The 12750-nt window shown below is 44.8% G+C and overlaps 1 protein-coding gene across 4 annotated transcripts in view; it reads left to right on the top strand.

Annotated features, from left to right (window-relative positions):
- The window catches only part of DPYD (dihydropyrimidine dehydrogenase), a 1322423-nt gene that overhangs the window by 1123845 nt on the left and 185828 nt on the right, over positions 1–12750 (top strand). For all 4 annotated transcript variants that reach the window (XM_056528554.1, XM_056528555.1, XM_056528557.1 and 1 more), the window contains one exon: positions 1329–1508. In XM_056528554.1, coding sequence (XP_056384529.1) covers positions 1329–1508 — 180 coding nt within the window. The remainder of the gene's footprint in view (positions 1–1328; positions 1509–12750) is intronic.

Raw genomic sequence — 12750 nt, 5'->3', positions numbered from 1 at the left:
TCCTGACTTTGTGACCTTTCTTTCGTATTTGTGTATTGGTGCCTCGACAATTTCTAGTTGCTGACCTGGCCTTTCTGACCTCGCTCTTCTGTGTGTTTGTTTAGTACGTTTTGTGTGCCTCCAGCTGTTCCCTGACATCCTACTGTATTGTATTTTATTATTTTGATCATTAGACTGTCCCTTGCTTATTTAGGAAGGGGCCATCTTTGTGGTTGTGGACCTGTTGTTTAGGACAGGTGCTCAAGTAGGCAGGGACAGAGGGAGTGGGAAAGATCAGGACTGCACTCTATCCCTGCTCTATGTGACAGGCAGGAGTGGTCCAGCCCTATATAGAGATGTATTGCCCCACAAAGCACTACTTCAATAAAGCTGAAATCAGTACCAAGGGCCCAGGAAACTAATACTTCAAAAGTCAGGGTTTATAGATAACAACTTGCTCTTAACGTCAGAATGCAAAAACAATACAGGAATTCAGGCAGAATTAAAGGGGTACTACCGTGCTGACAACTTCGCCCCTATCTAAAGGATAAGGGATAAGTTGCCTGATCGTGCGGGGTCCCGCCACTGGGGACCCCCGCGATCTCGCATGCAGCACCCCGCTCTCATCAGGCCCCGGAGCGAACATCCGCTCCGGGTCTGATGACTGGGCCGGTGATCGTGATGTCACAGCTCCGCCCCCGCGTGACGTCATTCTCCGCCCCCTGAATGCAAGTCTATGGCAGGGGAGAGACAGCTGTATCGCCCCCTACCATAGACTTACATTGAGGGGGCGAAGTGTGACGTCACATGGGGGTGCAGCCTTGACGTCACGATATTCCGACCCCGCGATCGGCAGTCATCAGACCCGGAGCTATGTTCGCTTCGGGGCCTGAGGAGAGCGGGGTGCTGCATGCGAGATCACAGGGGCCCCCGTGGCGGGACCCCGTGCGATCAGGAAACTTATCCCCTATCCTTTAGAGAGGGGATAAGTTGTCAGCATGGTAGTACCCCTTTAAGAATACAGCACTTGAGGGACATCAGGTCGTTAAGAAGTAACTTGTAATTTGTCACAGTCCTGGAATAAGTGGTAGTTCTGAGATTTGGTTATGTTGAGACTTGTAGTCCTCCTGATATTTGTGTCTTTTATTTTCTTAAATCAGTGTTTCCCAACAAGTGTCCCTCCAGCTGTTACAAAACTACAACCCCTAGCCTGCCCAGACAGCCAACAGCTGTCTGGGCAGGTTGGGGGTTGTAGTTTAGCAACAGCTGGAGGCCCACTGGCCTAAATAGAAAAATCTAAAAGTGGTAAAGTCATTTTATGAACATTTTGTCTCACGGTTTCTTCGCAGGTTTGCAGCGCGGTTCAGAACCAGGACTTCACGGTGATTGATGACTACTGCACCGGGCTGAAGGCGCTTCTCTACCTGAAGAGCATTGAGGAGCTTCAGGACTGGGACGGGCAAAGTCCTCCGACCCCCGCACATCAGAAGGGCAAGCCGGTGCCCAGAGTTGCCGATATAATAGGGAAGGTAAGTCGCCTTCGAATCGCAGTTTATTTCTTGGCGCCAATTATGATTATTATTATTACTGTAGCTTCTTCTTTTTTTTTTTTTTTGTTACTTAAGAACAAAAAAAAATCCCAGATTCCCCAAGCAGTGGGAGGTCAGAATATAATAGACATTTTTACTTTTCATCATTTTTGAGCAGCGAAGCCTCGTCGCGCAGCTAGCGGCATGTAATGGCCTTGATGTACATTTCCCATTCATGGCGTTCCATCGTACGGCGTCTGCAGAATAATATAGATTTAAATGTAAAAAGAAAGAAAACACACAAATATGCGATCAGGAGCGCAAACATCTTGCCGTGTCTACTCTCTGGTGTCGTACAGAAGCTCTGCACGCCGCGCGGAAAACTCTCATTTAAGCAATTATGAAAGTAAAAAATTTACAGTAGTTCAGAATAGAGGCCGATGTTCACGGAAAAAATGGCTTAAAAAAATATTTTAGGGGAACAAAATCAAGAGACCCCACCCTCTCGTGCAATGATGCCGCCCCTCCCCCATTGTCAAATCATAGGCATCACATTAAAGGGGTAGTCCAGTGAATAACAACTTATTTCCTATCCACAGAATTGGGGAAAAGTGTTTGATCGTTGGGGGGTCCGACAGCTGGGACCCCCACAATCTCCTAAATGGGCCCTGGAACGGACACACGCCATTCATTTGTACAGGAGTGCCAGAGAGTACAGCACTCAGGTATCTTTGACACGTCCATAGAGAATAAGAGATGGGGTGCCGACCAGGAGATTGCGGGGGTCCGACTGCCGGGATAAGTAGTTTTTTGCCCTTTTTCTGCACTGCTTTGTTCCATAATATACAAAAGTGGGACAGCAATTATTGGTAAATTGTAACTTCTTGGGCCCCCAATGAGAAGTCTGTATCAGGGCCCCATGTCTACTATAACACTGCTATCAAATCAGGGGTGCCTTGGGGCCCAGGTGACACTGTCACCCCCTTTAGCTATACCCCTGATGGTAAGTGCCCCTGCCATGGGGCCATTTTGTTGTGTGATGGTTTCTAGTTCACTGATGGTTCCCAGGTTTATCAAGAGACAAAATCACAGCCACCAATCGCGATAAACAAATCTAAGCTGTGCACATTGTTGTCTCAGACAGATCAATACATCTAGACCAAAGCTTTGTAGGACCACAATGTCTTGTCTGGTTCCTGTTGCGGTCCAGCAGTTCAGTGGGGTTCTCCACCATGTGTCTTGTAACGCCAAACGGGTGTGGACCCACAAGTAGCAGCAGAGCTGAACAGATGTTTATTACAGAGCGGGTGCAGACAACAGCGAGCCAAGATGGCCACAGGAGCAGGATGGCTGAGAACAGACAGGAATCATGGTGGACAGTCCAAGTTCATAACAGGAGAGACAGGTCAGGGTCCATGGGGATGAGGCAAAGACAGGCAGGATCAGGGACACAGGATCAGCAGACAGACAGGCATCAACAGAGACCTAGCAGAACAGGATGAACAACCGGAATACAACCTTGCTGAGGGGCGTTTAGGGAGTGCCAGGCAGGGATAGGAGGGGGATCCTTTAGGGAATGCATGATGGCTCTATAAAACACAGCCAGTGCTTGTGCATGGACAGAGCGGAAACTGAAGGAAAAGACACACCAGAGCAGAAAGACCATGGAACTCTGCAGACACATGACACTGAGAATGTCGCCTGACACTGGCCCTGCATTACACCTCATCCACTTTGTGATCATTTCTCTTTTTGGTATTTTCAACATTGTCACTTTATGGTCACTTAGCTCCCACCATTGACATTTTATGGTGATTTCACCTCCACCGCCAGCACTTCATGACTACACTGCTCTGTGCTTAAGGTTCAATCACATTGTTGTTACCTTTATGGGGCCCCCACCACATCACTCCTCCATTGACTCTTTATGGTGACTTCACTTTCTGATGCCTCCAATGTTGACACTTTTTTGGGGATTTTGTTGTGCTTCTTGGTGACCGCCATGTTTTTCTTCTTTCATGTCTTATGAAGTTAAATTGAAGATGATCCTGTTATAATGATTCATTCTGACAGATTCTGTATCACACATCATGGCTCCCACTTACAGAACGTGGATTGTAGTTTCCTCTGCAGAACAATAACTACAAGTTTCCATCGTGTTCTCTTCTTGTATTTCCATCAATTATTTACAGTAAAAGGTGGTGCGAGGATTTAAAGGGACTGTAAATAATTTAGAGGAAACTTTACCAAAACAAACGGCATTTTATGGGAGAGCTGGAATCGGCCCCAAAAAGACAGAACTACTGCGCCGATTCATCTCACTGTGCTATATTTTTGGTTTAGTGGAAAACTGAATTATTTACACGTGGAAACTCAACAAAGGGAAATAAAGCGAGCGGTGATGTGAACGGCGCCGATTGATCCGCAGATAATTAATTTCATCCTCGTTCTCTCTGAATGATGACGGCTAGGAGGGAAAATAAACACGTCTCAGGCATAAAGAAAATATAATGCATCACGCAAATCCACTGAACCGTACGGGAAGCTTGATGAATGTATTTTGGGAGTGATATTTCAGCGTTCTGCGCGCTGCACGTGTGATGCTTCCTGGGGACGCTAATAGTGATGCGCTGCCTGAGAACCCTCATCTCATTAGGATGGCGTCATTCATTACCTGGGAAGGATGTACACATGATGGCGACTTTAATAATCACATTTCATTTTATCAGGGGCGCGATATCCAATATCGGAAAAATTATCCAGAAAACGGGGAATTTATCAAGGCCGGAGTATCCATATGTGTCCATAACTAATGTGCTGCCCTCCTCGGAAATCTGCAAATAGATTTGGCACAGGGATGACCACACCCCTTTTGCCAGGCCCCACCCCCTGTATGCCTGCAGACACAGAAACATTTTAACATTGTGGGCTCTACCATTCATTAACAGGGTTGTCCCGTTAAATATTGTTACAAGTAAAGGTGTTTAGAGCACCTTTACATACATAGCAAAGCACAAAGCGCACACAGCAATTTTGGGGACTTTTCAAAAGTTACAGATGGTAAATCCGTCGCCAAATGATATGCCGGTGAAACCACGCCTACTTCATCCACTAAACAATTCCTCTGAAGCACCCAGCACAAATAGCTTGTTTTCCAGAAGGATGTCCCATAATAAATGTAGTGATGGCAGATACCAGGTCTACATTGGCCGTTTGCGCTGTGGTTCATAAATGTCCCCATGTGACCCGGCCTGACACTGTGAGCGGCCAATCACAGGGCAGCATTTCCTTACTTTCCTATGCACAAACCCTGACGCACAAGTTATTCCAGGCAGAATTCCGATGTGGATTTTGTGTCTGGAGTCCTCACCCCATTGATATTAAAGGGGTAGTCCAGTGGTGAAAAACTTATCCCCTATCCTAAGGATAGGGGATAAGTTTGAGATCGCGGGGGGTCCGACTGCTGGGGCCCCCTGCGATCTCTCTGTACGGGGCCCCGGCTCTCCGCCGAGATAGCGGGTGTCGACCCCCGTACGTGGCGGCGGCCGACACGCCCCCTCAATACATCTCAATGGCAGAGTCGGAGATTGCCGAAGGCAGCGCTTCGGCTCTGCCATAGAGTTGTATTGAGGGGGCGTGTCGGCCTCCGCCTCGTGCGGAGGTCGACACGCCCCCTTCCAGCGGGCTGTCGGGGCTCCGTACAGGAGATCGCGGGGGGCCCCAGGGGTCGGACCCCCCGCGATCTGCAACTTATCCCCTATCCTTAGGATAGGGGATAAGTTGCTCACCACTGAATCACCACTGGACTACTCCTTTAATAGAAGGTCCTCATATAAGTCTTTATAATACTCGTCAGGAACGTCCATTGATATCTGTGAAGTTTTTAAAAGGTTCTGATGCTGTAATCCATCGATATAAATCGGTGGTCTCAATCTGTGGCCATCCAGATGTAGCAAAACTTCAACTCCCAGCATGCCCGGACAGCCAAAAGCCTGTGTGCTTTCTCCAGAGGGTCCACACTGTCCCTAAAATGATCAAGTCAAGGATTCCCTCTCATCTCATCTCTTTGTGCAGAGGTCTTCAAATGGAAGTCCTCCAGATGTTGCAAAACTTCAACTCCTAGCATGCCTGGACAGCCATTGGCTGTAGTCAGCCTCTTCTGAGTTTAAAATGGCCGCTCCAGCACAACAGCTGAGCGAATAGAGATGGTGTCACCTGAAGGTTTTACATTTAATGCTTTATATCACATGTGACAGAGTTTTGCAACGTTGTCAGGATGGAAACTACAAAACCAACAGAAATGTCAGGTCCCGGATGTGATAATATGTAACAAGCGTCGTCATTTATCGTAAAATCACTTCATGACATGATCCCCTTTAAAGCGTACCTGTCAGATCCCACAAAATAAAAATAAAAAAACGCATTTTTTCATCAGTCCCAAATCCTGACCATGGACCATGTAATTTTTCTGCCTCCATCATCTATATTTATTATAAAGTATCTCCTTTCATTAGCTAACAGTGGTGGGAGGTGATTGGTGTGGTGGTGGGAGGGGGCATGTCCCTCGTTGTAGGAGGTGATTGGTGTGTGGTGGGAGGGGCGTGTCCCTCCTTTTGGTGGTGGGAGGTGATTGGTGTGTGGTGGGAAGGGACGTGTCCCTCCTTTTGGTGGTGGGAGGTGATTGGTGTGTGGTGGGAGGGGCGTGTCCCTCCTTTTGGTGGTGGGAGGTGATTAATGTGTGGTGGGAGGGGGGATGTTCTTCCTTGTGGTGGTGGGAGGTGATTGGTGTGTGGTGGGAGGTGATTGGTGTGTGTTGGGAGGGGTGTGTCCCTCCTTTTGGTGGTGGGAGGTGATTTGTGTGTGGTGGGAGAGGGCGTGTCCCTCCTTTTGGTGGTGGGAGGTGATTGGTGTGTGTTGGGAGGGGTGTGTCCCTCCTTTTGGTGGTGGGAGGTGATTGGTGTGTGGTGGGAGGGGGCGTGTCCTCCTTGTGGTGGTGGGAGGTGATTGGTGTGTGGTAGGAGGGCGTGTCCCTCCTTGTGGTGGTGGGAGGTGATTGGTGTGTGGTGGGAGGGGACGTGTCCTCCTTGTGGTGGTGGGAGGTGATTGGTGTGTGGTGGGAGGGGGCGTGTCCCTCCTTGTGGTGGTGGGAGGTGATTGGTGTGGTGGGAGGGGGCGTGTCCCTCGTTGTGGTGGTGGGAGGTGATTGGTGTGTGGTGGGAAGGCGTGTCCCTCGTTGTGGTGGTGGGAGGTGATTGGTGTGTGGTGGGAGGGGTGTGTCCCTCCTTGTGGTGGTGGGAGGTGATTGGTGTGTGGTGGGAGGGGGCGTGTCCTCCTTGTGGTGGTGGGAGGTGATTGGTGTGTGGTGGTAGGGCGTGTCCCTCCTGGTGGTGGGAGGTGATTGGTGTGTGGTGGGAGGGGTGTGTCCCTCCTTGTGGTGTTGGGAGGTGATTGGTGTGTCTGCTCTTGCAGCCTTGTCCATCACTCATCTCTTCTCTATGACTCATGGACAAGCCTGATGCTGCTGCAGGACTGGTTAGTGTCCCAGTAGGTATGGGGCCCCCTAGTGGTGGGATTTTCAGGTGCCGTTTTCTTAATTAAATATTCATAACATTATAAACAACCATATTACAAAAGGTCTTTAATTTTCATTGGTAACAATATATAAAAAGTTTTGGGATCGGACAGCCCCCTTAAAATTATCTGACCGGCAGCCATGTTTTTTCCCAATGGCTTTTCTGTGAGGATTGTCCGAATAAGAAAAACTGCATCGCAAGTCAAAATTCCAAAACAATTTAAGTTTATTGTAACAACACAAAGTAGACAACCTGTGAGCGCGGACAGGCGTCTTATAAGCGCCATAGACTCCATAACCGATAATACTAGAATCATTTACTCGGTAGAATTTTGTCGCTTATTTAAAGTATCAAACACAAATATTGAGTTCTGGTTGTTTTTCTGGCGGCTCAGCGGCCTCGTCTGGTAAATGACCCAATGACTTCAATATTACACCGACGAATCTCATAATATTCAGCCTGAAATGAGGAAAAGCATAAAACGGAGAAATGAGCGTCCGCGCTCTGTACTGCGCAAAAGTGTTTCGAAAATTAGCACAGCGGGATCTAATAGGAAAGCAAAGAAATGCAAGAAAATTACGATTTCTAAAGAATGAAGCGTTGGATGATTTCAGAGGAATCTGTGGGGGTAAAAGACCGTGAGCGCAAAATTATGAGGGACGCGGTGAGGACGCAAATGTGCACTTACCTTACTGACCTACTACAATGTATGTGCACTTACCTTATTGACCTACTACAATGTATGTGCACTTACCTTACTGAGCTACTACAATGTATGTGCACTTACCTTACTGACCTACTACAATGTATGTGCACTTACCTTACTGAGCTACTACAATGTATGTGCACTTACCTTACTGACCTACTACAATGTATGTGCACTTACCTTACTGAGCTACTACAATGTATGTGCACTTACCTTACTGACCTACTATAATGTATGTGCACTTACCTTACTGACCTAGTACAATGTATGTGCACTTACCTTATTGACCTACTACAATGTATGTGCACTTACCTTACTGACCTAGTACAATGTATGTGCACTTACCTTATTGACCTACTACAATGTATGTGCACTTACCTTACTGACCTACTATAATGTATGTGCACTTACCTTCCTGACCTAGTACAATGTATGTGCACTTACCTTACTGACCTACTACAATGTATGTGCACTTACCTTACTGACCTACTACAATGTATGTGCACTTACCTTACTGACCTACTACAATGTATGTGCACTTACCTTACTGACCTAGTACAATGTATGTGCACTTACCTTACTGACCTACTACAATGTATGTGCACTTACCTTATTGAACTACTTCAATGTATGTGCACTTACCTTACTGACCTACTACAATGTATGTGCACTTACCTTACTGACCTACTACAATGTATGTGCACTTACCTTACTGACCTACTACAATGTATGTGCACTTACCTTATTGAACTACTACAATGTATGTGCACTTACCTTACTGACCTACTACAATGTATGTGCACTTACCTTACTGACCTACTACAATGTATGTGCACTTACCTTACTGACCTACTACAATGTATGTGCACTTACCTTACTGACCTACTACAATGTATGTGCACTTACCTTCCTGACCTAGTACAATGTATGTGCACTTACCTTACTGACCTACTACAATGAATGTGCACTTACCTTACTGACCTAGTACAATGTATGTGCACTTACCTTACTGACCTACTACAATGTATGTGCACTTACCTTACTGACCTAGTACAATGTCTGTGCACTTACCTTACTGACCTAGTACAATGTCTGTGCACTTACCTTCCTGACCTACTACAATGTATGTGCACTTACCTTATTGAACTACTACAATGTATGTGCACTTACCTTACTGACCTACTACAATGTATGTGCACTTACCTTACTGACCTACTACAATGTATGTGCACTTACCTTACTGACCTACTACAATGTATGTGCACTTACCTTACTGACCTACTACAATGTATGTGCACTTACCTTCCTGACCTAGTACAATGTATGTGCACTTACCTTACTGACCTACTACAATGAATGTGCACTTACCTTACTGACCTAGTACAATGTATGTGCACTTACCTTACTGACCTACTACAATGTATGTGCACTTACCTTACTGACCTAGTACAATGTCTGTGCACTTACCTTACTGACCTAGTACAATGTCTGTGCACTTACCTTCCTGACCTACTACAATGTATGTGCACTTACCTTACTGACCTAGTACAATGTCTGTGCACTTACCTTCCTGACCTACTACAATGTATGTGCACTTACCTTACTGACCTAGTACAATGTATGTGCACTTACCTTACTGACCTAGTACAATGTATGTGCACTTACCTTAATGACCTAGTACAATGTATGTGCACTTACCTTACTGACCTAGTACAATGTCTGTGCACTTACCTTAATGACCTAGTACAATGTATGTGCACTTACCTTAATGACCTAGTACAATGTATGTGCACTTACCTTACTGACCTAGTACAATGTCTGTGCACTTACCTTAATGACCTAGTACAATGTATGTGCACTTACCTTACTGACCTAGTACAATGTATGTGCACTTACCTTACTGACCTAGTACAATGTCTGTGCATTTACCTTACTGACCTAGTACAATGTATGTGCACTTACCTTACTGACCTACTACAATGTATGTGCACTTACCTTACTGACCTACTACAATGTATGTGCACTTACCTTACTGACCTACTACAATGTATGTGCACTTACCTTCCTGACCTAGTACAATGTATGTGCACTTACCTTACTGACCTACTACAATGTATGTGCACTTACCTTACTGACCTACTACAATGTATGTGCACTTACCTTACTGACCTACTACAATGTATGTGCACTTACCTTACTGACCTACTACAATGTATGTGCACTTACCTTACTGACCTACTACAATGTATGTGCACTTACCTTACTGACCTACTACAATGTATGTGCACTTACCTTACTGACCTAGTACAATGTCTGTGCACTTACCTTCCTGACCTACTACAATGTATGTGCACTTACCTTACTGACCTAGTACAATGTATGTGCACTTACCTTAATGACCTAGTACAATGTATGTGCACTTACCTTACTGACCTAGTACAATGTCTGTGCACTTACCTTAATGACCTAGTACAATGTATGTGCACTTACCTTACTGACCTAGTACAATGTCTGTGCATTTACCTTACTGACCTAGTACAATGTATGTGCACTTACCTTACTGACCTACTACAATGTATGTGCACTTACCTTACTGACCTACTACAATGTATGTGCACTTACCTTACTGACCTACTACAATGTATGTGCACTTACCTTCCTGACCTAGTACAATGTATGTGCACTTACCTTACTGACCTACTACAATGTATGTGCACTTACCTTACTGACCTACTACAATGTATGTGCATTTACCTTACTGTCCTACTACAATGTATGTGCACTTACCTTCCTGACCTAGTACAATGTATGTGCACTTACCTTACTGACCTACTACAATGTATGTGCACTTACCTTACTGACCTAGTACAGTGTATGTGCACTTACCTTACTGACCTACTACAATGTATGTGCATATACCTTACTGACCTAGTACAATGTATGTGCACTTACCTTACTGACCTACTACAATGTATGTGCACTTACCTTCCTGAAAAAAAAAACCTAGTACAATGTATGTGCACTTACCTTACTGACCTACTACAATGTATGTGCACTTACCTTACTGACCTAGTACAATGTATGTGCACTTACCTTACTGACCTACTACAATGTATGTGCACTTACCTTACTGACCTACTACAATGTATGTGCACTTACCTTCCTGACCTAGTACAATGTATGTGCACTTACCTTACTGACCTACTACAATGTATGTGCACTTACCTTACTGACCTACTACAATGTATGTGCACTTACCTTACTGACCTACTACAATGTATGTGCACTTACCTTACTGACCTACTACAATGTATGTGCACTTACCTTACTGACCTACTACAATGTATGTGCACTTACCTTACTGACCTACTACAATGTATGTGCACTTACCTTCCTGACCTAGTACAATGTATGTGCACTTACCTTACTGACCTACTGCAATGTATGTGCACTTACCTTACTGACCTACTACAATGTATGTGCACTTACCTTACTGACCTACTACAATGTATGTGGACTTACCTTACTGACCTACTACAATGTATGTGCACTTACCTTACTGACCTACTACAATGTATGTGCACTTACCTTACTGACCTACTACAATGTATGTGCACTTACCTTACTGACCTAGTACAATGTATGTGCACTTACCTTACTGACCTACTACAATGTATGTGCACTTACCTTACTGACCTACTACAATGTATGTGCACTTACCTTACTGACCTAGTACAATGTATGTGCACTTACCTTACTGACCTACTACAATGTATGTGCATATACCTTACTGACCTAGTACAATGTATGTGCACTTACCTTACTGACCTACTACAATGTATGTGCACTTACCTTCCTGAAAAAAAAAACCTAGTACAATGTATGTGCACTTACCTTACTGACCTACTACAATGTATGTGCACTTACCTTACTGACCTAGTACAATGTATGTGCACTTACCTTACTGACCTACTACAATGTATGTGCACTTACCTTACTGACCTACTACAATGTATGTGCACTTACCTTCCTGACCTAGTACAATGTATGTGCACTTACCTTACTGACCTACTACAATGTATGTGCACTTACCTTACTGACCTACTACAATGTATGTGCACTTACCTTACTGACCTACTACAATGTATGTGCACTTACCTTACTGACCTACTACAATGTATGTGCACTTACCTTACTGACCTACTACAATGTATGTGCACTTACCTTACTGACCTACTACAATGTATGTGCACTTACCTTACTGACCTACTACAATGTATGTGCACTTACCTTCCTGACCTAGTACAATGTATGTGCACTTACCTTACTGACCTACTGCAATGTATGTGCACTTACCTTACTGACCTACTACAATGTATGTGCACTTACCTTACTGACCTACTACAATGTATGTGGACTTACCTTACTGACCTACTACAATGTATGTGCACTTACCTTACTGACCTACTACAATGTATGTGCACTTACCTTACTGACCTACTACAATGTATGTGCACTTACCTTACTGACCTAGTACAATGTATGTGCACTTACCTTACTGACCTACTACAATGTATGTGCACTTACCTTACTGACCTACTACAATGTATGTGCACTTACCTTACTGACCTACTACAATGTATGTGCACTTACCTTACTGACCTACTACAATGTATGTGCACTTACCTTCCTGACCTAGTACAATGTATGTGCACTTACCTTACTGACCTACTACAATGTATGTGCACTTACCTTACTGACCTACTACAATGTATGTGCACTTACCTTACTGACCTACTACAATGTATGTGCACTTACCTTACTGACCTACTACAATGTATGTGCACTTACCTTACTGACCTACTACAATGTATGTGCACTTACCTTACTGACCTACTACAATGTATGTGCACTTACCTTCCTGACCTAGTACAATGTATGTGCACTTACCTTACTGACCTAC

The sequence above is a fragment of the Hyla sarda genome, chromosome 6 (genome assembly GCF_029499605.1).
Source record: "Hyla sarda isolate aHylSar1 chromosome 6, aHylSar1.hap1, whole genome shotgun sequence".
NCBI lineage: Eukaryota > Metazoa > Chordata > Amphibia > Anura > Hylidae > Hyla > Hyla sarda.
Note: the sequence above shows the minus strand (reverse complement) of the source record. Positions and strands in the feature narration are given on the sequence as shown.